This window comes from Falco cherrug, chromosome 13 (assembly GCF_023634085.1).
Source record: "Falco cherrug isolate bFalChe1 chromosome 13, bFalChe1.pri, whole genome shotgun sequence".
NCBI lineage: Eukaryota > Metazoa > Chordata > Aves > Falconiformes > Falconidae > Falco > Falco cherrug.
In genome coordinates this window covers 34,625,416-34,651,852 of record NC_073709.1, presented here as the reverse complement: position 1 = coordinate 34,651,852, position 26,437 = coordinate 34,625,416, and the positions used below count along the sequence as shown (strand labels likewise).

General features: G+C 48.1%; 1 protein-coding gene and 2 long non-coding RNA genes across 6 annotated transcripts in view; all 3 read right to left on the bottom strand.

Moving 5' to 3' along the window:
* Positions 1-488: 488 nt before the first annotated feature.
* Positions 489-4,680, bottom strand: LOC129737248 (uncharacterized). The gene is made up of 2 exons (XR_008734864.1): positions 1,909-4,680; positions 489-1,748 (listed from the first exon to the last, which is right to left on the bottom strand). It is a non-coding gene; the product is annotated as an uncharacterized LOC129737248 (long non-coding RNA).
* A 2,661-nt stretch (positions 4,681-7,341) lies between these two features.
* Positions 7,342-9,707, bottom strand: CST3 (cystatin C). Its single transcript, XM_014285743.3, has 3 exons — positions 9,420-9,707; positions 8,750-8,863; positions 7,342-7,670 (listed from the first exon to the last, which is right to left on the bottom strand). Exons 1-3 carry the CDS (start codon positions 9,690-9,692, stop codon positions 7,593-7,595), a joined length of 465 nt encoding a protein of 154 aa, XP_014141218.2. The 5' UTR covers positions 9,693-9,707; the 3' UTR covers positions 7,342-7,592.
* Positions 9,708-10,090: 383 nt separating this feature from the next.
* The window catches only part of LOC114017788 (uncharacterized), a 33,944-nt gene continuing 17,597 nt past the window's right edge, over positions 10,091-26,437 (bottom strand). For 3 of the 4 annotated variants that reach the window (XR_008734866.1, XR_008734867.1, XR_008734868.1), the window contains exon 4: positions 10,091-25,976. This is a non-coding gene — a long non-coding RNA (uncharacterized LOC114017788). The remainder of the gene's footprint in view (positions 25,977-26,437) is intronic. The other variant, XR_008734865.1, reaches the window with a different exon arrangement.

The window sequence follows — 26,437 nt, the reverse complement described above, 5'->3', positions numbered from 1 at the left end:
CCCCCCTCTGCACAAAAGACACTTGCCCCCCCCTCCCCGGGCAGCTCCAGGCACAGTGGACCCCCACGACGCCTGCTCAGGGGATGAAACACCTAGCTGTACCCTCCTGTGCTGCAGAGTGGGCTCCTCTACAGCAGCTGCTTCCCTCGGCGAGTGCAGGCGTGGGGCTTGCTTTATTCCCATTAGAGGTGGCAATCAAGGGGTCAAAATGAGATTTTTCTGAGAGCTCTTGATTTGTGCTGTATTGCTGAAAGCATGTCCGTGCTCCTTTTCCACTAATACCTGAACACTGCTGCTTCTTGCTTTCCCATCACAAGCCTCCGCAAGAAACACTGGCTATAGTTGGGAGAGGGTAGTTTAAAACAGCACAGAGCAAAAAAGTCTCTTCCCAGTTCTCCAGCTTCTTATCACACTGAGATCCCAGAGCCAGTTTTGTTGGAAAGCCTCTGAGCACGCCAGCTGGGCAAAAAGCACATCAGACATGTGGAAACACTATATTTCATTATTCTCTCAACATTTTACAGGAAAAATAATTTTTACTGAGCTACCCAGGCTGTGCAGGAGACAAAGTGTCAGATTGAATATGAAAAACAGTCCCAGCTATGTAATCTGGAAAGCAGTGAAAAGGCCTACTATCTGGGGAGGAAAAATAGATAATTAAAAAATCTGTAGCCACCTTAACAAGCCCCATGAGTTTTAACAAGGGAAGGTCAGTGTAATTAGCCAACGTGCCCAGCCAAGCCATGCTGAGGTCCAAAGCTAATTTAATTTTAGAGGCTACTGCTTTTCTTGAGGGGAGCCAGCTCCTGGAGGGTTCCCAGACACCCCTTTGGGGACCAGCCCTGTGACCCCCAAGTTCACCGCGTCACACCTTTGCACAACCAGAGCTTGGCACATCCAGCTTCACCCGGACAAGCTGCAACACGGTATGTGAAGAGCATCTTTGTAAATAGCTCCGGTGCCCTCTCCTCCAGAGAAGACATGCTCAGAACTAGCATGGCTGCATTTGCAAACCGAAGTCACCCAAAAAAAAAAAAAGTGAGCCAAACTTTTCTCCAGCCTCTTCCTCATCAGCACGGTTGGCTTCATCCAGCTCTGTTGACTAGCAACAACAGGCTCACTAACCACAGAAGTCTCCTGATGCTCCAGTGCGGGGGGGAATCACTGTGCTTTTGGCCTTTGGTTCCCAGAGGTAAAAACTTCCCTTGGCAGCTGCTTAGGGTGGATCCTAGCACAGTTTGTCTGGCACCTTTGTCAACCCAGGACTACAACAGTGATGGAGCAAGCAGGGGAGAAGAGAGCCGGTCACCAGCCCTGCAGCTGTCACTGCTGCCGTGTGACGGAGGGTGGTGTTTCATCGTCCTCTCTGTCATGTAGCAATCTGCAGCCTGGCAGAACTCGTCAGTGCAGCAATTCAATCGGGAGATGACAGAGGGCTGAAGATGTTCGGAGAGAAGTGGTCCATGGTCCCCTCATCCCTAGGGAAGGCAGGATGTCTCTGCACCGGAGGCCTCTGAGGGTGACAGCAGTAGCCTCACCAACCACTCCACAGCCAAGAGTGGGCAACATCACTGGGAACGAGGAGGATTCAGGCTTCACTGATGTTAAAGCCACTGGTTTTAAGCTCCTTAGCCACTTCTGGCACTTGGAGATAATAACTTTTCTGCAGGGATGTCAGGGCTTCCCTCCTTGGACCCATAAGGAGGGAAGAAAGCTGCGGCTCACCCGTACGGATGGGGGGACTTAACCTATGGCAAGGGAGAGGGGTGTGCTCAGTGTAAATGTCGCCACTTCACCTGAAACCATTCTTTTCTTGCTAACTTTTTTATTCAAGATCTAAAACGAATTCCCTGGCCAGGCCAGATTCCCAGTTCCTTCTGCAGCTGGGGGTTGTGCCCTTTGTGGTACCTGCACTCCACGGGAGGACAGAGAGGAGGCTGCTGGGTCTGGCTTGTCTATGAGAACATCTTGCAGAAGATCTCTCTTCAGAAGAGTCCCTCAGGGAGAAAGTTTTACTTTTTAGCACTCACACTGGTTCCTACTTGCTCACATTATTTTTTTTTTTTAATTGATAGAACATTTACACACCCAGGTTTTGTTTTAAGCTTATGTTTTCTTCCCATCATTCTCCACGTTAAGGTGAGAGGATGAAGTGGTGTTGCCTCACAGCACGCCCTACAGACTGTTGCTGTGAGGAGCCAAGACGCCCGTTTGCCGGGTGAGCAGCAAGAGCCACCTCCAGCACCAGCCACCTGCAGATGCAGGCCAGGAGGTAAGGACCGGGGGGACATGCCTTCGCTTGCTGGTGGTGGCCTCGCCCCAGCCCCATCACCCTGGGGTGCTTAAATGAGAAGGGGTGGAGGTGGCATGGCACAAGGTATGATGTTTCTCAGCTGGTGGGGAAGAGGGGACGGTGCCTCCCAGCAAGGCACGGTACAACGAGGGCAACATGAGTCACCGGTGCTTTTCCTCCGGCTGGAAGCAGAGACAGGTTTCCCCATCATCAGTCCTACGCACACACATCCCCACACCCACCTCTGGCAAGGTCAGAAGGAACACCCAGCGCACACCCCAACACTCACGCACCAGCTTATCATGGAGAGGAGCTTCTGCTTCCCCACTGCAAAATCCTACAGTGGGAGCCCACTCGCTCACAGAGGCTGAGCAACGCCATGTGAGTGACACAGAAAAGAAGCTTCAGCAAGTGTCACCTTGAGCCCTGGGTCCTGCCCCAGGGTCCACTGTCACGGTGAGCCATGCCCCACGTTAGAGGGGGACAGCAGGGAGATGCTCATGAGGGATTTGCACTGTGGAGCCTGCAGGTTGGCTGCTCTTCTCACTCAAGCCAGGTGGGCACCAAGAGTCCTCCTCACCCCTCCTTGCCAAGCCTGGGGCCATGCCGCCTGGAGAGGAGAACCAGGCACCTGGCCTCGCACCCTCTCACCAGCGGGCCACCACCAAAGCTGGGTGACAGGAGGAGCCCAGCATCATCAGCAGTGACCTAACTTAGGACACTTTCCTGCTGAACCCTGCAGAAATGGTCTCTAGATCACCACTGCATCCCGCAAGGAAAGGGATCTGAAGTCTTACCTCTCCGGTGTCGTCATCAAGAGGTAAAGCACCAAGATTCAAACTGGGGTGCGGGTTTGATCGGTAAATGAAGGATCCACACTACAGTGATACTAAGACATTGCATGTTAAGGATGAATACAACCAACCTAGCACCTTCAGACACTCACCAAGAGGTCCCCACACCTTCGGGTAAGCAATATTGCACATCCTGAGCACACGGGCGTTGGCCACAGCAGCAGGCAGCCCGGCCGTAGGGCTGCAGGGCTGCGTGGTGAGCTGGATCCTCTCATGGTCATTTCCCTTCATAACTGCAGGAAATTGCGATTTAGCCTGTGTGCAGAGGGAGGTGACGGTACCTGGCAGGAGTGCTGAGATGGCTTCCAAGGATCTCAGAAAGACCCTGCAGGACCAGGTTCCAGGGAGCAGCGCGAGGAGGGGATGAGCCAGGAGCTGAGGGGGCCCCAGCACTGGCCATGTCCCCCCGACAGGGCACAGTCCCACGGGGTCTCAGCACAGCCAGTAGAGCTGAGGGTGGGACAGGGCTCATCAACAGCCCCAGAACACAGCGAGGGGATGAACTGGGACCAGGGGCCCTCCAGGGAGCCCGGGCTGGAGCAGAAGAAGGGGCTGGAGGCAAAGCTACAAGGTCCAAGGTCCGTGCAGCAGCCAGGGCTGGAGATAAGGACATATCTAATGCAGGGACAGGGGACCGAGGCTTAAGCTTAAATGAGGTCTTGGGCCATGGGCAGAGGAAGGGGTGGGCAAGGGTCTCAGACAAGGTAAAAAACCCAAAGATAACCTGTACCACACTTCTCAACACTCTGGGCTCTTCAGTTCTTGTGGTAAAACTGCTTTTTATCACAGAATCCCACAGATGTCCTCCAAAAAAGCCAGATGGGCTCAATCCTGCCAGCTTCATCAGGTGGGATCAATACTTCTGCTTGTTCACGCTGATCGGGATATTGCCCCATTGCCTTCAGTTGAACATGCCATAGCTGTGGCACACCAGTAATACTCGGGCTCCAAAACCATCATGACTTTCACAGCTCTGTGCCTCAGCTGTCCTTTGCAGAGCTGGGAGCTACAAGTCCATGTGCTTATGGGCCTGCAGGTGCAGGCACTGCTAAGGAGAGCTACACTTCTCAGCCAGTTGGCCCCAAATCTCTCCCTGAGTCCCGGAGCCAGGGAGAAGCTTTGGGTTCACGAGCTGTGGCAGCAGCAAAGCTCTGACCCCCCAAAGTTTAAGGAAGCATGACCCCAGAATTGATCTGTCAGACACAAGCAGAGCATAAGAGACAACACGAAATAAATGCTTCTCCAGTCACTCATTCACATCTGCCACCGACATTTGAAAAAGTCAGGCAGCGAATGCAGCCAGAAACGAGGGCAGCGCGTTCAGCTGACCCAGCTACTGCCAGCCAGCCAAACAGAAGGGCCTGCCAAGCAAAATGCTCCTGGCAGGGGAACTTCCACTAATGCTCTTAGCCTGCTGCAAAGTAACACAGCCCACAGTGGAAGGTGCTTTATTAAACTAGGTCAAGCTTTTTTGGCATTTGCTCTGAGTGGAGAGCACATAGGGACAGTCACCAAGGCTGACACTCAGCAGCTTGTGAGTGGAGAGCACATAGGGACAGTCACCAAGGCTGACACTCAGCAGCTTGTGAGGATGGGGTAATGTGTACCCTTCATTCGTGCCTTTAGTCATTGGCATTTCAACATGAAAATGCAAGACCTTTGGATTCAGGAACTCAAAACACTCGAGTCTCATTTTCTCTGTCACAGCCACCCTTTTTCCTGCATGCTGTTCAGAGCTGCTGGCTAATAAATACAGCTACAGTGGAGGAAACGCCTGCTTACACCCACCTGCATCCTCCGCTCTTGCCTAGCCTCCTTACTAAGGAGACCGGTGCAATTACCCACCCAGGCATCAAGCCAAGACAACAAAAGGGAAACACAGGCAAACCCACCAAATGCATGATAAAGCCCCTTCACTGCTGCTGAGCACTTGTACAGACAGACTGGAAAATGGGGAATCAGCATGTATGAATGAAGGGAGCAGTTAGAAAAATGGCAAGTGAGGGCAGCTGCACAGCTTGGCAGCAGGATTTCCTTGGTCAGCAGGGTTAACTGACCCAACGGCGCAGCAGATGGACACCTGCACAGTCACTGACCCGGTAGGCAAGAGAAATGGGCCATCTTCATGCACAACACTCAGAAGGAATGGGACAACGATGGTGGGGAGGCAGAGTGAATAATTCCTGTTGGATCTGGGCATATCCTGGACGGAGATCCTTAGTGTTGGGCAACCAGCTCATCCCCCTGGCAATATGAATCAAGATCTGGCATTGTGCTCACCACAAGCTCATCAGACCCCGGCAGCGATGGGAAGTGGCATTTCCCTTGGGAGAAAGAGCAACCCACAGAAGATGCACTCCTAGGGAGCTCTATTTCCCACTAGAAGCTTGTTTTCTGGTTACTCTCTTGTTTTTCTCTCCTTCCTTAGATCCAAGCTCCCCCATGCCCAAAGATGTGCTTGCATTAGCTCTCATTTTTCAGGCAAATAACAGCATCCTTACACCTACCACCTCCAGCTGCTTCCTCCAGCCATCAGATCACTTCTGTAGTTCTTCTCTGCACCTCTCCAATCTTCCTTTCAAAACAGGACCAGCACAGGGCACGGGACTCCCGGGCTTGAGGATTAACATAGGGCACAACAGAACACAAGACTGATTTTATCCCTGGGTAAGATTTACACTGAAAGGACTATGTTTACTTCAAAACATGGAAAAGCAGACGCAAGTGGGAAATGCACTATTAGGACTATGAAAAACAAGAAGCACGCCCATCATTCACCTCAGCACCTTCACCCACTCCCAAGACTCCTTCTCTTGACCTTGTACCTTCCCCTATTACCTGAAAATCAAATTTCTTTCAGAGGAATCCTGCTCCTTTCCTTCCAGTCCTCCCCCAGAAGTAAAAATGAAGAGACCCCTCCTGTGCACAATCCTAAGCTCCCTTCTGACTTGCCTTCTGCTCAGGGAAGCTTCCTTGTCTCTTTCCTTGAGTTCTGGGACATCACAAGACATTGAAAAGCTACATTTTTTTCCCTAGACCTGGAGCTCTTTCCCTGCAACGCTCATACCACCACCAAACATGGTGCCCTACTTACTGAAACTAGCAGCAACGCACTTGGCTGAGAGAAAAACCCCACCAGGCTTGTCCAGCCACTTGGATTTAAAGGGCTGCTTCTGGGGAACATTCACACTTACAGAACAAAACCAGGTTGTCCAGATAATACCCATCTGCTATAAAACTACACTGGCTGGTAACTTACTTTCTTAATAATTATCCACTTAACACCAACTTCACTAACTTTCAGAGGGTTTTTTTGCACTAGGCTGCCCAGAGGCTAAGTAGGTTATGGGTACTGGGGTCACCTGTCCTTTACCATGCAGGTACAGTATCCCCAATTTCCCTGCAATACAAATCCATTACAGCACAATAGGAAACACCTCATCCAGCTCTCGTAAGAGTTCATGGGTGCTGATTCTTTCTGCCTGCCGATTTAAAGGGATTTGCCCAGATGAGACACCATTCAAATTGCCCTCAGTTAACACACAGCCAGAGCTCAGTCCCCCCCCCCACCCCGAGACAGGTTTGTCACCAACCTGCTCCAGTGTAGGTGTCTCTGCTTGTAAGCGTAGGCCGTCACAGGTCAGGCACACACACAAGAAGCTGTTCCTCCAGCTCCACAGATCACAGTTTAGGTTAGAAATAAAGTGAACTAATGCTGCTACTTGAACTAGAAAGCTCTGGGGCTTTCTGCGCAGAAAAAGCTAGGGACAGAACCTGTGCAGACCAGGTGCCACTGGAAGAAAGGGTTCCTAAAACACAAAGGCAGCACAGGAAGATACCAGAGCAGTTAATTCTTAACACAGCACAGCTGCATTACCATGGGGGCAGCCTTGCCACGTCACAGTTAGCAGCCAGGATCTGAAATAATCACAGCCTTAGTACAAGCTCTGGCTAATCTTCCCAAGATCAAGTGCTGGCATACTGCAGTGTTTTCAAAAGCAGAGTGTTCCTTCAGTGGAAACAGCTAAGGACTTCCACCTCTTACTCAAAACCAGAGGTCAGGTGAAGGAGGCATGGATTACCTCCCCCACATTCCTTCTCACCCCATTCTTTGGTCATGACAGACCAGGTCAAAAATAAAAGCAAATCCTCCCTCCAAGACAGCAGGAGCTCAAAGAAAAACCACACACCACAGCAATTATTAAGTTTTTATGTTTACAGTAGTCACTTTTTTAAATTAGAATCAGGAAAGCTGCAGGAAGAATGCCCTAAAATGAAGTTACCAAGAAGAAAAAGTTGTTTAACATAGTTTAACTTGCATAGCACAAGCATACATAAGTAGATAACAGGCATTGATAAAACCCATCTCAATTTGTTACTGCTTTATTTTTTTTCTTTTAAATCCGAATGACTGGTTGCTGGTCTCTGCTGGAACAAAGATAGGCTTATTGGCAGCTAGTGCTCAATAGCTTAATTTCGTTCAGCCAAGGAACAATATACACTGTGAAGTTGCAAACGGTGTGCTAAGGAGAGAAAGAAAAAGGCAGTTGTCAGATTAAGAGCAAAAAAGCAGTGTCACTGACCACTGTTCTACACCAATTTACTACCCCATGTGATCCAGAATGTAAGCAGCTTCTGTGGCTCTCTAGACTTGCACCCTCCTGACAAGTATTTGGGAACACCACCCTTGTTAGTACCTGCTCAGTATGAATCATTTCTCCCAAACACTAACACAGCAGCTGCAGTCAACCTTTCTTCAGAATGACCATCTCCTTTGTCCATTCACACACAGGAAAGCTTTCAGCATGGGTAACAGCCAACATAAAGTCTCTGGGGCAGGTAAGCACACCTGCACAGCTATCTGTATATGCACATGCCAAGCTGTTGCAACAGTCATGATGGTACACCCAAGCTTCTAGTTATGTGTTTGACAACACTTGTGTGCAGTTACACTTCTCATACACACAGGCAGAAGAGGCAGGTACACAGAGAAGCTAAATCTATCACTGATTAGCAGAAGTAACGAAGTACTATGGAAGAACTAGACGCAAGCCAGATGCAGGCAGATACATCTGGTGCTCTCACCTGAAAGTCTGAAGTACTCTTTTTAAAGAGCATTGCTGTTAGGCAAAACTCCCATATAACAGCTTGGTGGACACAGATAACAGGGGTAATCTGCCTCTTGCGATCAGTGCTTAGCCAAGTCAAGCATGTTTACATCACCATGGGACAAGAGGAGCAGTGAATGGTACGGGGACTCAGGACAGAGCCAGGACACCTGTAGGCTTGGCAGTTTCCTCCACATATCCTTGTGATCCAGACCACAAGCACTTTTTAAGAGGACTGAGGCACACAGTCTTCCACATGCTACAGCCTCAGATGCCCACTTACAGAACAGGTTAAAAAGGCCCTGCCTTCTCCGCCACCATCGTCTGGCAAGACAAGTTCCACAAGAGCTGTATTTAGTTAAGGGTAAAGGCACGAGGTCTCTGATCGTAGCTGGGGCAGACAGGAGACACTGTCCATTACCTCTCTGTGCTACATCAGCCAGAGGGAAGGGGCTGGGAAATCAGAGGCCAGCACACTGTGCTCTGGAGCCTACCTTAGCCATCTCCGGCGCACCATGGAAAGCGCAGCTCTGGAGATCAGCTGCTGGCTTTGGGCAAGTTGTCCGGCCAATCTCAACTTCCATTAAGTACTTGATTCCAGACACAATCTGCAGCAAGACAAGCGGGTAGAAGCAGTTTTATTTGCAGCACATACTGAAAGGTTCTCTGACAAGACAAGCCTAGTGGAACCGCAGTTTTCCGATGACACTGTGGAAACCAAACTCCAAAAGTACAGAGGGGACCACCTGTGGCAGCCTCCACAGCAGAAGCACTTGGCACCCTTTCAAAAAGGGCAAACAAAATCCAAGTAAACAAGGCGCACAGCACAGTCTCCTTAGTAAACAGAGATGTGCGTTAGCTCAGCAGCAGCATAAGGCATTTACTAGCTGCTTCAGTAACACACAGACTCCAGGGTATTCAGACTGGTATGACCCACACTATTAAAAAAAAAAGGCTTTTATTCCCCTTCCGTAAAAAAAACCACCAGCCTGAACAACCCCTCAGGCTTGAGGCCTGCTCCTTCTCCAAAGGAACCTCCGAGGGGAGCCCCCCCGCCCCGGAGGGCGCCAGGGCCGCCCCCAGGGGAGCTGCCCCACCACCACCACGCCGGAGGGCGCCAGGGCCGCCCCCAGCCCCCCGCCCGGTGCCCACCCCGGCACCCACCTGCTTCTGGGCGCTCAGGACCCGCACCACCCGGCTGGAGTACATGTCGTTGCTGGCCTTGTTGTACTCCGCCATGGCGAACTGCAGAGCCCGCTGCAGGCCCTCGTCATTGCCGGTGTTGGCGATGTCCACCGGGGCCCCTAAGAGCCGCGGGCGATCGCGAGCGGCCAGCACGGCGCCGGCGAACAGCAGCGCCGCGGCCAGCAGCAGCAGCGCCCCCCGCCCTCCCGCCATGGCTGCGCGCTCTGCCGCGGCCCCGCCAGCCGCCGCCATTTTAAGGCCGCGGGGCGGGGCGGGCCGCGGCCTCGGCCCGAAACACACCGGCCCGGCCCGGCCCCCCGCCCGGCCCGGCCCGGCCCCCCGCGGCCGCCGCGCTCCCCGCTGGGCCGGGGGTGCCGCCACCGGGCTCGCCTCGCCCCGTCAGGCGCCGGGCTGAGCCGCGCTTCCCGGTGAGGGGGCTCGGCGTGCCCCGGGACGGCCGTGGCCGTCAGGCCGCCAGGTCCCCGCCGCAGTGCCCGGTGCGGCTCCCCTTTCCCCTCAGAAAGGCCCGGGCCGTGACGGGGGGCGGCGTTCGGTAGCCCCTGAAATCTCAGAGGCCTGAACTAAAGCCATCTCGCTGGTGGAAGTGTTACCGAAATCTCGGAATGAAGAACTTACCAACACCAATGTGATGGAGATAAGCAGACACTTCTTTATTGACGGCCGGGTGCGTGAGTCCTCTCACGATCGACGCACACCAAGCTTCAAAATCATACAGCTCATATAGAACTTATTCATGCGTATTCATTAAGTATGCATGCATAAACATAGTATTTCCCGAAAATCATTAACATACTCTTGCCTTGTATGTTAATTAGCTTCTCAGTCCTTTGTGCCTGCACAAATTCTTCCAAGAATTGTGGGCAGGGGTCTCTGGGACGTGGGTAGGGGTCTCTGGGGGGAAAGCCGTAGGTCTTCCTCATGGTGTACTTCTCACCCTTTGCCTGGTATGTGATGGTCTTGCAAGTTCGCAGTCTTCTTACCGGTCTGAGCTAATTTATGTCCTTGTCGACCATCTGTTTCTTCTGCTTGTTTCTTTTATTCGCTCCCTCTAGATAACTTATAAACAGGCCCCTCGTTAGAGAAAGTTAGAGAAAGAGAAACAGACTCCTTCTTTCATCAGGTATCTCATTAATTATTTCTTTCAAACTATGGTTACATGACCTTATTACTATACCTACATTCTTTGAGTAAATATATTTACACTTCACTTATTGTCCCTCTTCCATACAATTTCTTTATATCAATTATTAAAGTTCACGATTTATTGGCAGGTAACTACGAGTTGTTTCATTCGGTTGCTCTCAGTTCTTGGCCTTGGTACAGGGCTGTACAGAGGATTTCATAGCAGTTTTTGTTGTGCAACTACTAGTTTCATTAAAACATATTTCTTATTCCTCTATATTTCTATTTAAATGATTTTATAAAACCAAATAAAGTTATTTAATTCTAACCATTAGCAAATCTGTAACAGAAGGGCACCCGTGTCCCCTGGGGAGGGGAGGACATGGCACCGCCATTACACTTCCTGGAGGCACACAGCTGGAGGAGGATGTTTTCCCACATGAATCCGGGAAGTTGGAGACTTTTTTCAGGTCCTGCCTCCTTATGGGTTATTCTAGCCCTTACTTCCCTCTACTGCTGAACGAAAACAAAAACCACAGGGCATTTTAGGCCAAAACACCATGTGTAATTTCCCGTATCTGCCTCCGCAGCATTGGTGTTACCTCATCTACAGTAACTGCCGTGCCAAAGGCCATCTCTTAACTTCCAGTCTCTTCTCAACCACAGGCCTATCCACCCCATCCTGTCAGGAATCCTAAATTTGGAAAGACAGGACCGAATATAGCACGAGGGAGCGAGCTCCAGTGAGTTTTAAGGCTTCATGGGCAACGTTTTGCACCCAAATAACTGCAGCATCCCTTCTAATGAAAAGGAAAGGGCCTGTGCCCTGAGCGAAAAGGCTGCCTGCACACTAGCCACATCCAGCACGAGTTATCACTGGAAAAATCCCCACAGCTGGCAACAAGCTGTGTGACTAATTCAGCAGCAGGGCACTGGGGTCATTCAGGAGCACCACCAAAAGCACCAGAGAGGGGATGGGGTGTGGGTATTGGGATGTGAGCCAGAGCTGCTAGCAGCTGCAGGAGTCTTGTCTGTCTCCATTTTCCTTTTCCCTAACTGGCCTCAGAACCAGACTGGATCAGTTTCAAGCTCAGCGTTAGAAAGAGCTCGCCTTGTGTCTTTAGAGGTGAAGGCTCTCTTTTGCACTGTCAGTGACTGCTGCCAGCGGGAACAGCCAGCATCTGCACCTCCAGCGTGCCCCCCGCCCAGTACTGGCCCTGCCAGCCCAGTCCATCGAGCACTGCCCCAGCTCCCAGCTGCTGGAGACGCTCACCAGCCCCATGCAGCACATGCAGGGTTCTATGCCTCACACTGCCACACAAGGGAAGCACCACAAGAGGGAAAACCAGTGCCTTTGGGATTCAGGGAGCTTTGACCTTGCAGGCAAACAAGCAAAGTCTTTGCTCTGCTTGGGCCACCTCATTGGAGTTAAGGTATCCAGCGTGGCTTCAGCTCACACTGGCAGGCAGTAAGTCAGCTCTCGGTACAGTCCTGGTGATCTCATGGTTATTTCTGTAAATGGACATCATGTGAGGTACAGGACAACACACTTGTGTTCCCTCATGTCTCTCATGTCTCTGCTTCAATGCCACAACACACCCATTCTGCCAGCTCTGCCTCAGAAACCCAGGGTTTCAGTTTCTTCTCGTGTGTTAGTCTGTCACTGGCCCAGTCAATAATTGATGCCACAAAGCTACTCCAGCAGAAGACTGAGGAAGCAGCGGGGACTTGCTTCAGTAATGTGGGGGGTGGTGACACCTTTTGGGAGGAAAAGGTTCATCCCTGATCTTAGGCAGATAATCATTCACACGGTATGGAAGAGGCCCAACACAGAAAGGGACCATCCTCTCCAAGACAGGGACCATCTTGCCCCCAGGGAGAGGACAGCCTGGGCGCAGATGTGGAAAAGTTTCTGTCTTGAGTTTTATGAAGCAGAGCCTTCAGCCTGGGTTCCTCCTCTCCCTGGGAAGTGCCCGGCACACTGGCTCCTGGTGGGGCCAGTGTTTCTGGCTGGTGGGGAAGTGTTTCTATGCAGTTTCAACCCAAAGTTTCTTCCTCTTCAAACCACTGCCTACAGCTTTCCCACGCTGCTTCTGAGGCAAAGGAACGTTTTGCAAGGAGTAATTCCCAACTTCTTCCTGCACACTGCAGGCAGGCTTCCAGAAAGGCTCTCTGCCCAATTTTTGAAACTAGAGGCAAAGTTTACGCTCAATTTCAGAGAGGGAGAGGTCGCAAAGACTGCAGCCCGCTGGCCACAAGCACCACACGGCAGGGGAGAGCAATCCCATTGCCAGTAGCAGCAGCAGTGCCCAGTCTGCCACACCTTGCTTTTTCCCCCAAAAAGCAGTGCACTTGGCACTTTGGCATTCGATCACTGTGATACTTAAGGTCACTGACGATGCCCACTTAGGGTTTCCTCCCTAGGTATAAGTCAACCCAAGTAAAGGAGTCAGCTGTATTTTTAGCCCCTGTCTGCCAAGGGATTTAGCCAGATGCTTGAGGTCCTGAGCACTGAGGTCCTCCAGCATCAGTATCAACATTCCCTGTTCTCTCCTCTGGTGCTTCTGCATTCCTGCTGCCTCCCAGAGAAAACAGAGACATACCTGGAGACCCAGTAGATGCATGACAGCTTTTTTAAATGTCTGAAAAGAGTTGCACATTGGTCAATGTCACGTTGTCCTCCTCCTTGGCCAGAAACACTTCACTCAGCTGAACACATACAACAGCAGAAAGCAGAGCTGGCCTATGCTTACCCAGTGTCAGACCCTGGAGTTTCTTGGGTGTCCAGATTTTTCTTTGTCTTTCCTAACAGATACACCAACATTTATTCTGCAAAAGCGTGGCTGACAGAGTCCCTCTTTGACACAGTTCACGTCTTGCTCTGCTTGTGCAGAATGGCTGAAAAGATAAACTTGCCCTTCGGAGCTCCTGGTTCCCCAGCTTGGGCAGTGCCAGATGGCCCCTGCAGACCCACAATGAAAACAGAAGCAAGGTGCATTTATTGACTATTGCCAGTCCAAACCACACAAAATCAAGACTTGAACCAAAAAAATTCTGAGAAAAAAGGCTTGACAAAAAAAGGATGCTCTACAATTGATAAATAAAGGGGACCTGGTTCATGAAATAAAACTGCATTTTGTCCCTTTGTTTCTGGAGGACACAACTATTTTTCTCTACCATAGTGGGTTTTTTTAAATACAAATAAAACAGAAATTCTCAAATAAACAGATGACCAAAGGAGCTGGTACTTTAAGGGATATACCAAGCAGGAGGAGACTCAGGATAACATTGCAAAAGTTTGTAATACTGTGCACTATCCGTATAACCAGAAAAATAGTTTTTGTGTCTTCTTACAGGGTTGGTTCAACAACATTTGTGCCATATCCACTATATTTTCATCTACCTTTTTGTCTATGTTTCAATTGCACTCAAGACTGGTGAGCTTTTTATGTTACCAGGCACGCTCATTGCTCCGGATAACTGCTGCATTCGTTGCCTTTGCTGTTGACATCCCTCATCTCTCTTTTAACATCCAAAGGAACAATTATAGGTGTCTCTGTAGCTAACTGAAAAGCTCAGGAATACTGTGACATGTCTTTCAAAGTACAATCAGACAAGGGTGTTTGAAAAAGCAACTAGTCTTTTAATCAAGAACGACAGTTTTTCCACAAAGCTGAACTCTGAATGACCCTCAGAGAGAGTAATTACTGTGATGGAGGCAGGAACAATGGGAAAAGCATGATCGAACACTACACATCTGGTTTCAATTTCTCTTAACCGAGGGACAGCAGGCCACACCTATGCTGGGGTCAGTGCTCTGCATCCCGCTAAGTGAATCTAGAGCAGTGAGGGGTGGGGTGCTGACATGGTTGCCTGTTCTCCTCCCACCGCGCTGTGTCACTAACACAAGGTGATGATGGAAGGGAGGTGTTTTGTAAAAGGATTGCTTTCGAAGGCTGAAAGCCTCTTGAGCAAGATAGTCAGCAGTTTATGACACGGGGCTGAGAGCGATTCAATACCAAATTGAAAAACAGCGGTTTCACTGCTGTTGAAGAGTGCCCTCTGCTTATGGAAACAAACCCATCCCGTACCAGCTTCTATTTGGTAATGGTGGGAGAAGTAGGGAGCCTCTGCCTTCCTTCGAGACTCAGGGCCACCTCTGTCCACTCCCTGCTCTGGCATGCAGAGGCATTATTTTTCAGGAGAGGAATGGAGGAAATGCTGTGGCTTGTCCACACAAGGAAAATCAGGGCTCTATCTTCGCTCTCAGCTTCAACGCCGGGGGTCTCTGAAATCTAGGCAGCAGATTTGAAAGTCTGCAGGGAACTAGGACCACAGCTACATCTCTTCTGCTTATACACACACCTTCATATGCTGGTAAACTTTCACCACAAGCAGCCAGCACTGGCTTTTCTGGATAGATGGCAAGGCAATTCCTCAGCTGAAAAAACACTACGTGCCAGGACAGGCTTCAAAAGCACCAAAGGGCTGCTCTGAGCATATTCCAGTCCTGGCAGTACCACTGGATTAGTAAATGCCCTCCCTGCAGCCCCCCCGAGACAGAACCATGCTTCCTTTGCTCTTCACAGTAGCCTGGAAGGAGCTAATGACCATCTACTTTAAGTAAGCTTAGCTGTTAGTGCTGAGTGCACCTTTCAGGCAATTCAGTGGAACAGAGCTATTAGGAAACAGGCCCGCAGTCTAGGTTTTGAGCTCTCTTCGAAGCACAGCCCTACATTTCCTAAGAACAGAAAAAAAAGAAAAAAAAAGGAAAAAAACCAAAGAAAAACCCCAGGAAGCAAGTGCAAGTAGCCCTGAGTCCTGTTCAGTCACTGGCAGTCACTTTTAGGAATTAAATGTCAAACAACTCTCAGGACTGATCTCAATAAAGTCAAGGATTATCACTCTGCAGAGAGCAACTCGTATGAGGTGGAGGTGAGGTGGGGCAGCAGCTCCCTCTGCTAAGCCTGATGCTCACATCACTTGTAGGATGACAGCATTGCAGGCTTTGAATCCCTTTCTCTTATGCAATGCAGAAGACAATCTGCCTCTAAGAAATGGGTATTCGAATACAAACATCTGCTTTAGTAATTACTGATGTTATACTGCCTTTCTGCTAGCAAGGGAAGGCATTACTGTTTTACAGGCAAGCAGTAAATAAAGTAATTGCCAGCAGAAAAGCTGCATTTCAAGTAACTGCAAGCAATCAGTTATGGTCAGATTGTGCAACCGAAGCAATGAAGCCACAGTATTGACAATGAATGCTGATTTAAGTGATGTACTGGTGCACTTGGGATGTTAGCAAAAAAAACCCTACACCAGCATCCTTTTTTACTCAGAGAAATATAAATGCTGGCACAGCAATAACATATATTCAAAATTATCACCAGAGATTTTATGCAGACTGGTGCCTTTGCTGCATTAGTTTGTATTTACCAAGAATAATTTGACCATTCCTTTTTCTTCTGCATTCTGCAGGAGAAATAGCTTTACTGCTTAAGTTTTGTATTTATTAGTTATTATTAGATTTTTTTTTTCATCCCCAGGAATTGTTTGATTCAGGGCTGACAAGAAAAGGAGTTCTATCCTTGGTCTCCAATCCAATCAGAAGCACAAAGCACATGTTTATAAGCTTAGCTTCTGAAGAATACCAGTGACTTCACACGGCTAAAAATAAGCCTAAAATTAAGTGTATGTGTTGCGACAGAGGGAAGACACAGTCACTCAATATGAGTGATCAGCAGACTTCGTTTATTGTCTCTTACAGTCACCTTTTATGCCTTCTTATAATTAGCTCATACGTATTACAAAAGTTAAGCTCATTATTGGTTAGTTGCCTAAATATCAAGCCTGCCCCTAGTTTCTCTTCTGTAGTTTTCTGTTCCCACCTGCAACATTCTTTTCCCACCAAAATCTTCCTGTTATTGTGTAACAAGAACAGCCAAGGATAGTGTATTTTTGCTTTACTTCAGATAAGCTGAGAGCGATGTGCATTTTTGTCCAGCCAGCTGGACTATGTCTATGTGACCCTTTTCAGCTAGCCAGTTATCCACATGTATGTTTGTGTGTGTTCATGCTGTGGTGAAGCAGGCCCTCCAGCAGCCTGCTGGGGTACTGTCCATTCCCGTCTCCCAGCAGCAAGCTCTAAAGTTGGAATGAAATGGATGTTTCAACACAAGTTTACTTAGTGAAGAAAAGCCAGGCGATAAAGAAGGAGCATTTCCCCAAGTTTGGGCCACAGTCTGCACACAGCAGAGAAACAAAGTATAGCAGAGAAGCCTGCAAAGACTCAGATTCACGCTTCACTGGTCCCAGGAAGCCCAGGGTCTCCTGGACAGTAGCGTGGTGTCCGTGCCGAGTTCCCCCAAGCTCCCCAGGAGAAGGTGGTTAGCTAACCGCACCACGTGTCTTCTCTGTAAAGCGAATCACTACTGTCCTTCCCAGACAACAGCTCACAGCCATAACTTCACTACTGCTAAGTCCAAGGGCTTTAGGACATAACACAAATTCGAATGTTCACTAAGCATGATATCACCCCTCAGTTATACACATTTATGATGAAGGCCCTTTGTGAGAAGCAAGACTCCAAACCCCTAATGCTTTCAAGAAACCACAATTAAAGGGCCACCTAGAACCTCAAGTTTTTGTCGGTTGAAGTGAGCTCCTCTGCTACATTCCCAGCAGAGCCAAGCCAGCTGCCAGCCAGCTGCCAGACTGCTTTGGGTTGCGTGGCACTGCATGGGCAGACATAACAGTCACAAATGGTTTTGGTTTGGTTGGTTGGGGTTTTTTTAAGAAACAACTGTTGTGCTGTCAGGTAATTGCATTAATTTCTAGTTGGAAGACAAACCAATGGTGCACAGCCTAGATATATTCACAATCCCCATATATGTACAAACTCTGCTAGATTTTGAAGTGGTTATGGTTTCTGTCTGCTCAGAATTTCAGAGCAGCAAATTCTGCTTGGTTGAGACTTTTTTTCAGGATGAAGAAGCAAAATTCTGATCTATGAAGCATCTGAGTGCAGAGAACAGCCTGTTCTCAAGGGGCTGACTTGCCAGCATGATTCCTGGCTGCTTCTCATTAGAAAGGACTTAAGCTCTTTTCTGCATTGCGTTTGTTGGATTTGAGGCATTGGGAAGGGGCGGGAATGTTTATTATGCTTAACAATTGCAAGAGAGAAATCCTTAGGAAGTCAAGGTAGCTTGCAAACAGAAGCAGTCACCCATGCCAGACAAACCGGGATACTTGGCCACTGAGATTTTTCCCTCAAGAAGGCAGTGAAATAGTGAATAACCCCAAAATTCACCCAGCCAGCCGTTCACATGCTGCTCTACACATACACATTCAGCAAAAAGACCAGCCCACTCCAAAACATCAAAGGGCCTTTCAGAAGAGTACATATTGTTATACATAAATAAGTGTACCGCATTTATTATCTTTAATTAGACTAATACATCAAAGTCCCCACAGTTAATCCTTAGGCCATACTGCATATCACATTTGTAGCTACCCATCCTTCAGGTTTCAGTAAGTTCAAGCGCACAAGACTCACTTTCAGAGCAGTACTTTTAGTTGAACAAAAATACAGTTATTTGTGAGTGAGCAAGACTGCTTCATATCCAGCGGCTGGTAGTCAGTTCACTCCAGTTCAAAAGTTTCAAGTCATCGAAGCAAAGAGACAAAAAGCCAGATCACAGCACGCAATGCAGCTGGTGGCACAGAGCTGTAAAATGCCACCAACACAAACCTTACAGAGGAACCTTAGAAGGGTGCAAGAAATAGCAAAGAATGGGTCTCAGCATGTAGGAGGCCAACGCTTATCTGAGGAGCTGTTCACAAAAACTTGCAAAAAAATTTTTTTTTCATCTGCATAGCACATACTTCTGTAGAAAAAGTGAGTGAACGCACTGGCTGGCTAGCTTAGGAAAAATTAAATCGTGTGAACATGAGGAGGCAGAATGAAATTGTGTGTACGTATCCCTTCTCAGACTGCCGGCTGTGTAATAAACTTTTAAGAACACGTAAGCAGGGCAGGGACAAGGAAGCTTTAGTTTCATTACAGTTTGCTGGGGGGTCAAGTGCCTGGCTCCCGCAGGAAGAGCTGCATGGGTCAGGCCTTTCACTTAAAATCTTACAAGCCCAGCCACAATGCTATGGTGTTGGTGGACCCCAGTTCCACCCTGGCTGGATATTTTGACCTCCTCACAAACCTCAGTGCACGGATTTGACACAGTCGCAGTTCTTTGTTCAGCAAATGCCTTCCACTGAAATAATTAAGATCAGGATTAAGGAGCTTTGGCATTGCTTTGCAAGGAAACGTGCAGAGACCCACCACAGGATCCCCTTCATTGTCTCTGGCACACTGCTGGTTTCATGAGTATTAAGTCTTTCAGAAGCATTTGGTAATAAATATAATATTTTCATCATTCTCTACCACTCAAAAATGTATTTCTCAAACATGAAAGCTTTGCTTTTACAAGTCTAGCTATTAGAATATGTTCATATTTTCAGAAAATCCTTCAAATAAATGTCTTTTAGCTTCCAGCCAAAGCCTCTTGCCATCTGCATGGGCACAGAGAATCCTGTGAAATACAGTCAGCCAGGCCATCTTCCAGTTAGACAGTTATATGGGCAACTCTGTCTTAGTGGGATGGGAAGATGAAATTCCCAGTTTAATTCAATGGTAAGATTCATAGGATCAAGCTCATAAAGAAATGGCAGGTGAAAGTATGATGGCACGCATCGATAGGTAGTGCTGCTATGGGCCATGTTCCCAAGTTTGCTTTCGTGGTAAGAAAATAAACACAGGTGCACATGTTCTGGAAAAGAATATATTTAAGTGTGGAGGATTCTGTCATCCGCTCTCAGCTTTGGCAATTCCTAACACGTACACAGAGCTATTCTCTGGGCACAGAGTTGCAGTTTGGCTGCATTTCCCAGAAGAATAGCCATTATTGCAGTCACTTGCATGTTATCTAAGTATCTCCCACTCCAGGCCTGCTATCTGCATTTGTTTAAAGATAATTATAGTTAGCACAGCCCCGCAGCTCTAATCGCTGCACAGCACTCAGGACAGAAACCAGAGCCTGCAAGAGGGACAACAGTTTTTGCCGTCACTAAGCAACAAGACAGCAAACCTCAGATGTTGAAAAATTGAGTTATCATGCTCCCTTAAAGCTAGATCACCTCCGAAATATCTCAAAACCAATACACTCTAAATGCTTTTCTTTATCTGTTTTTTATTCCTTTTTTAAAATACATTAATCATAAATCAGGGTTAGATTTCCCAGTTTTCCCTCTGCCAAACCAGCAGCCATAACCAAATGCAATAAAACTAATAATAGGGCTCTCATATGTTCATGTGAGTCCAGGGGCTGGAACTTGGAAAAAAAAAATCGGCAAATTATTGTGAGATCTCCGAGAGGAAACCAAATCCATCAGGGTTAGCAAGGCTGTGATGACACATCACTGCACCAGCCCAACAGCAACGTGTAGTACTCAAAGATATTTATTAGGCAAAAGTAATTTCTTACTGGACTAAGACTAAAGACTACTGGACTAAGAGTAAACTAATAAAACCACACACATACGAACACACACAGAGACGCCCATCCAACAAACAATTACCCACCTCAACCACTGAGGGCAGCAAGGGGAATAAAAATGACGCATGAACCCATATTCTTGAGAGATCACTGGTTTTAAAAGCTAAATTGTTTGAACAGTTACTTCCTGACCAAGTAGTAAATTCATTTGGAGAATGCACTGACATTATGCATTCAACCCTTCCTCTTTTTAAATGCCGGGGACCTCTAAAATCAGCAGGGACAGAATAAAGAGAAGTTAGGCAGCTGGATGTGGAATTAACCAACCACACTGACACTTGATGTTTTCCTTCCAGTTATTCTCCATCATTTCCTATCAGGTCAAAGAATTCCACCGGGCACTTAGATTCTGGTCGTTAAACTTCAGGACTCCAGCTGAACAGTTTTTTACCTAGTAGGAAATCACTCAACAACAGAAAGGCCTTATTTACTTACCATGGCTGTACCTCCCTAGGAAAATAGAGAGCAACTGAGCATGCCCTAAGGCAGTCATTACAAGTATGCCACGGCCACTTCAGCATCAAGCAGCTTTATCCACCTAGAAGTACCACTGAGCAGAGCAAAGCAAGCACAGTCCCACTATGCAGAGTTTGTACAAAGCAAGAAGCCTGAAGTGTTTACAGGCCAGCACTCCAGTTCTGGGCTTGAAAATATACAGGCAACCAACCAATGTCATTCTGTCAGGGGGGTGATGCTTTCTTCATGCAAACAGCAGAAGCAGGACTAACACTTCAGCTATCCCACACTTTCAAAGATGAGGACATGTCTCCTGAACCATTTGTTGGCTTCCCAAGGAAAAATTCAATTCTCCTCCAAAAGTATTCATCTAAACTACTCCCAAAACCACCTTCTCTTTTTCCTTCAAATTCCAGGATAAAGTTTTACTTCAATGAGAAAAAAAATAAAGCAGTTGGACAGGAAGGTAGTGCATTAAAGCCCTGCCTTTCTGCTGCTTGCCAGTGTGTCCCTCTGCCTAGGCATCACTGCTTATGTTACATGGTAATTTGAAGCTCTGAGTGGCAAGAGCCGCTTCCTTCTCCAATGCTGGTACAGCATCTGCAGACACAAGCAAGGAGTTCAGTTCACCACAACACCACCAACCACTTGGAGTTCACTGGACTGAAGTCAGCTTGCATTGGGTGAAGACCTGTGCTGTATGATCTTTCCGCATCTTTCTTGAAGATCAGATCTTTCCTGGAGAAGTAAACTGTGAATTTGGGGAGCTGTCAATATGGCTATTAATTGACCTTCTAGTACAACTGATGGCTTGCAAAACCAGCACAAGCAAGGTTTTTCCTCGAGAATACACAACATAGCTGAATACGTTGAATGAGATTTGAATCAAGGCCCAGAATCGGAAAAGGGAGATCGAAAACATGCCTTAATACCTCTCATTTAATTGCTTTGTTATTTATTTATTTCTTCCCTCAGCATATTTCCTTTCAACACTAGGGGAAAATTCCCTCCAGGAGGTCATTGTTAATAAAGAAAAAGGATATTTCTTGTACTGCTGTTTGATTAACATTAATGACTTCTTGCATGCCACACAGTAATCTACCCTCACACATAATTAACAATGTTAACTTTAATAATGTCAGGAATGCAGGCTCTTTTGCACACACACACCCACCACCCACCCACCCAAGGATTTTGGCTGTAAAAGTCCAAAATGTCAAGGTCATCCCAGCAGTCTCAGTTTTGGGCATATTTCACGCCTGTGCTTATACAGACTTGCACAAGGAAAAGGGGTGATTCTAACTTAGGTCAGAACCAGGACATCCTCTCCCCACTGCCAGATGAAGGCACTTACTAGCGCCCTAGTTTCCAGCACCACAAGAAAGACTAAAAGTGTCTCACCTTTCGTACTGTGAATGCTAGTTTTCAGGCTGACTTAGCAGAGAAAAGGAAGGCAGCAGACCTCTTACCATGATACAGATTACAGCAGAAAAGATGCAGAGAACATCTACATGGTACCTCAGCTGCCTGAAATCCAGGGGTTCTAACATCTGCTTCTACAAGTCCATTAAGAGACAAGTTAGGCTGCTTAGAAACCTCATCTGCTTCATCATGAGCAACACCAGGGACCTTCTAAGGGAGTTTCCACAGCCAACATGTGGAGGGAACATCATGTCAAGGGCAGATGGAACAACATGGATGATCAGTGAATTAAACCAAGAGGCTGTCCTTACGACACAGTGTCTGTGTAACTGGACATCTCCTAGCAGAGGGTACGGGAAAGAAAGAGCACAGAAGGTTCTCACCATGAGAGGAACAGTACCAGGGGAAGCCCAGCCCTTTGCACAAGGCAGAAGCTGGGGTTTGCAGGGAATCCACTGAACAAAGGAGGCTGAGAGAGCAGCAATAAGAAAAAGGAAATATGAGGGACCTCTAGGATGTCGCTGTTCTGCTCCCCTCCTGACTCCAGCCTAAGGATCAGCCAGGGTCTGGACATGCCTCCAGGTCTGATTCTCCCTTCCCTGCCTGGGCCTAACCAGCTCAGTCTCATGTGACTCAGTGCTGGGGTGAGATGACTGGAAGCCTGTGGCAAGCAGGGGTGATCCCACTGAAGACAGAGTACTTGCCTCTGCAATCCTCTCTGACCCTGACCTCACATGAAAGCAGCTTTCTCCAAAAACCCTCTCACTCACACTCAAGAGAACAGCCCAACCAGTCCCCACAAGAAGCCATCCTCTGTTGGGAAGGTCATGGTGTAAGTGGTTAAAGTGTTCTGCTACTCTAAGAGTCATCAAAGAGCTGAGATTAGAGATTCCTGAAAGAAAGAAAGAAAAAAAAACAAAAACCAAAAACCCAAGCAGAAGTAAACCAACAGTTCATCTCAGGATCAGAGAGGAGTCCCAGGCCCCATGGGCACTGGGGGACATTGCCCATAGGATGAGGGTAGCTGGCTAGCTTGCAACTTCATGAGACAATCCTTGGCTCAGGGAGCTCCCAGTACAAGCGAATGGAGAGAAAGGGGAGAAAGAAAACAGATGATTTACCTCGGGCTCTCAAGCACACATTAGTGGGGCTGAGACCTGGGAGCCAGCTGCTGAATCCCAGCCTTGTGCATACCATGGTCTTGATAAACAAGGAACACTTGTTTCTGCAGCTGCTGCTTCTAGACTGGAAGCAGTTCTCATGTATTTCTCCCCATGTGTCTATTCCCATCAATATAAATCTAAAAAGAACATCACACTGCTTTTTCATTGACATCCTTGCTGCCAGCCGTACACAATTAAACAGAAGAAATACGAGACTTTAGCTGTAATTACAATTTTGCCTATTTTGTAGAGAAGTCATCCTGTGAAGATTGACACAGCCGAGTACCTGCCTGGGTCACCAACCATACCAATTCTCTCAGTGGAAGTTTTAAAAGGGAAAAATTAAATTGCGGCTGTGTAATATATTGAGCACTCAGAGGCAGGCAATGCCAGTGATTATGCAGCAAAACAACATAAAAACACACAGGCACCAACAGTGATAACTTCCAAGGGGGGATAAAGTATTCTGAAGAGTTACCCCACAAAGGACAACAAAGCCCTTCATGAACATTGTCCAGATCTAACCACTGTCCTTGTGACAGTCAGCAAAATGTGCCAAGCCCCTGGAAACAAAGTTAGTGACTACCACAAGCTCTGTGCTTTGTATGCAGGAGTACTCCACTTCCAGTAGACAAAAAGAGAATGGGCGAGGGTGTGTACAGAACCACACATGTATTTCATCCCCTTTACTCTTTGGCTTCTCTGTGAGACCTATAGGACCAGGCCAGTCCTATAAAACTTCGCAGACACCTCACATTTGCTTCCAGGTACACCTGTTCAACACAAGCTGGCAAGTCCCTCCTTTTCCTCTCTTTCCCAAGCCATGAAAACACATTGGCCACCCTCCCAGTTCAGTCCCTGCCTCAACTCTGTTCCCCTCGGTGCTCAGGCACCAATCCTACCCTGCCTCTGGCGACATGACAAGGGAGTGCTCCTTAGAACTCTACTGCCCAAGCATCTCACTGATGCCAGTTTGTCATCCCCCCTTCCAAAAAACCCACATATGTATCTTTTCTCTAAAAAGTTCACATCTTGGCCAGGAAATTGCTTTCTTTCCTTTCCTGCCCACCCCAACAACCAGGCAACCCTCCCCCATGTTGCAAGCAGCCAGGCACGCCATGATGTGTAAGCCCTGTGGCTCAGCCAAGCTCAGGGCATCTCCTCAGCTGGGATCAGGCTGAGCAAGCCCACCTGACGGACAGCAGGGAGGCTTGTTATTTATATGGAGCTGCAAGCCCACGGCAAAGCATGTGACATGAAGCAAGGCTAGAAGGCAGCAATGGGTCTGCAGCAGTAAACACAACCCAGGAAACATGGAGCTGGTCTGGTAGCCAGGCACACCTTGACTTGGGGCATAACTGTGAGGAAATGCAGAAATGTTCTCCAGCGAGGTATCTTTGCAACACAACATCCCCAATGCCAAGTACGGAGGAGTGAAGATGAACCGGGCACAGGAGGGGAGGTAGTGCAAGGAGATGCCAGATTCTGTAAAGCCATCTGGGGTCATGGGCGAGACCACATTGCTCACAAACCCCCACCACCACAGTCCTGTCTGCAGCTGTGCCAAGGGCAACATTTTCCAAGTCTCTCCTTGACACCTGTGGGAAAACAAGGGAACATAAGACCCACACAATTATCCTACAGCAGAATTCCAGGCATGAGGATGCTTCAATAGCATGTCCCACGGCAAGCCAGTGAGGATGACAAAGCACTACTCTACTAATCACCACTGCAAGAACCCACTGCATGTTTAGTCAAAGGCCCTGACTTATAGAAGAGTGGCCTTCACCACCCCCACCACCCCCACATCCTTAAATAGTAGGTTTTTATCATCCATTTGCCATATACACTTTGCCAAAGGCAGAGGCCTAGCCTGGAAGTTCCCCAGATGATGACAGGTCACATCCAGCCAGTGTCTGAGACAGAGCTGAGGAAGGAAGCAAAGCCAGTTCTGCTTCATCTGGGGAGTATCTCCTTGACTGTTCTGGATGCCTCAGGGATATACCTCCAGAAATACATGTGCACTGGGGGCTACCAGCAGATATAAAAGCTAGGGAGCCATCTGCTCTTTCCAAGCTTCCTTCCCATCTGGCCTGGCACATCTCCTGACCCAAAGTTCAGCACTGTTCCTGCTTGGCTCCATCCATTTCAGCTGTCAAGTTCACAGATGTCCCAGGATACCCACAAAGGTAGATTCCTTTCCTTCCAAACCTACACCTTCTGCATATTACCCCAAAGAGTTTTATTGGAGTTGAGGGACGGAATTAAATTTCTAACAGTTAACATTTTCTCCACTTTTTTTCTTTCCTGCTACAAATCAAACCATCTGCCTGTTTTTCTCAGGCTCCTCAGACTTTGGAAGATTTAGAACAATCTTCATATCCACTGATGCATACAGAAACACAACAGAAACACCCTGGAATGCAAAAATCATTGCATTACAACTCATTTATCACAGGGCAGAAAGCCCTGGCTTCACCTCCCTCTACTACTGCCTGCCTCTGGCCACGGTGACGGGGCCTGCGCACCAACTCTTTGCACCAGGTGATGCAGTCTCCAGGTCTATAGCAACCCAAAACTGCAGCCTTCCAGATCACCAGCCCCCTGATGTCGCAGTGTCAAAGTTACTCCTCACCTGCTGCCCCATGACAAGGTCAGCACCCAGCTCCAAAAGCCCTGAACTTCCAATGCGCTTCACTAAGTAAGCCTGCCGGTTAGGAGTCATTTCTTAGGCCCAGGGCACACTGCAAACAAAGTACACAGGCCACCTCTAAGCTTAATGAACTGCAGAAGGTCTTGTATAGATAGCAGAGGCGTGTGCAGGGCAGAGGTAGGAGGAAGGGTGGTGGGGATGTCGTGGAGAGCATGGCAATGCCTTAGCCATGCATGTACTTTGTAGGACAGGAAGGCATCTGCTAGCCTCAAGGAGAGGGCTAACTTTCCCCTCCTTTTGCACAGCACAAAACTTGCAAAAACTAGGGCTTACAAAAAGAAGCCAAACAAGGAATGGGGACGTAAATGCAAATCTTCCCAGTATTGCACTGGGAAAATACATCATGGCTTTTCAGCTGAGCATCTTTGCAGTAAAAACACCCTGCCAAACCATTCACTAACTGTCCAAAAACATTCTGCAGCTCTTATGGCATTCCCAGGTCAGACAAACTTTTCCCCAGCTAATTAGGACAAAGATGTAGTGCCCCAAAGA

What these genes read in the sequence shown, in the direction of transcription:
- CST3 (XM_014285743.3), bottom strand. Translation starts at nt 9,692, where the DNA reads ATGGCGGCGGCTGGCGGGGCCGCGGCAGAGCGCGCAGCCATGGCGGGA. An exon ending in TCCTGAGCGCCCAGAAGCAG is followed by an intron (nt 8,864 to 9,419) that starts GTGGGTGCCGGG and finishes GTCTTGCTGCAG; the next exon opens with ATTGTGTCTGGAATCAAGTA. An exon ending in GTGCGCCGGAGATGGCTAAG is followed by an intron (nt 7,671 to 8,749) that starts GTAGGCTCCAGA and finishes TTCTCTCCTTAG; the next exon opens with CACACCGTTTGCAACTTCAC.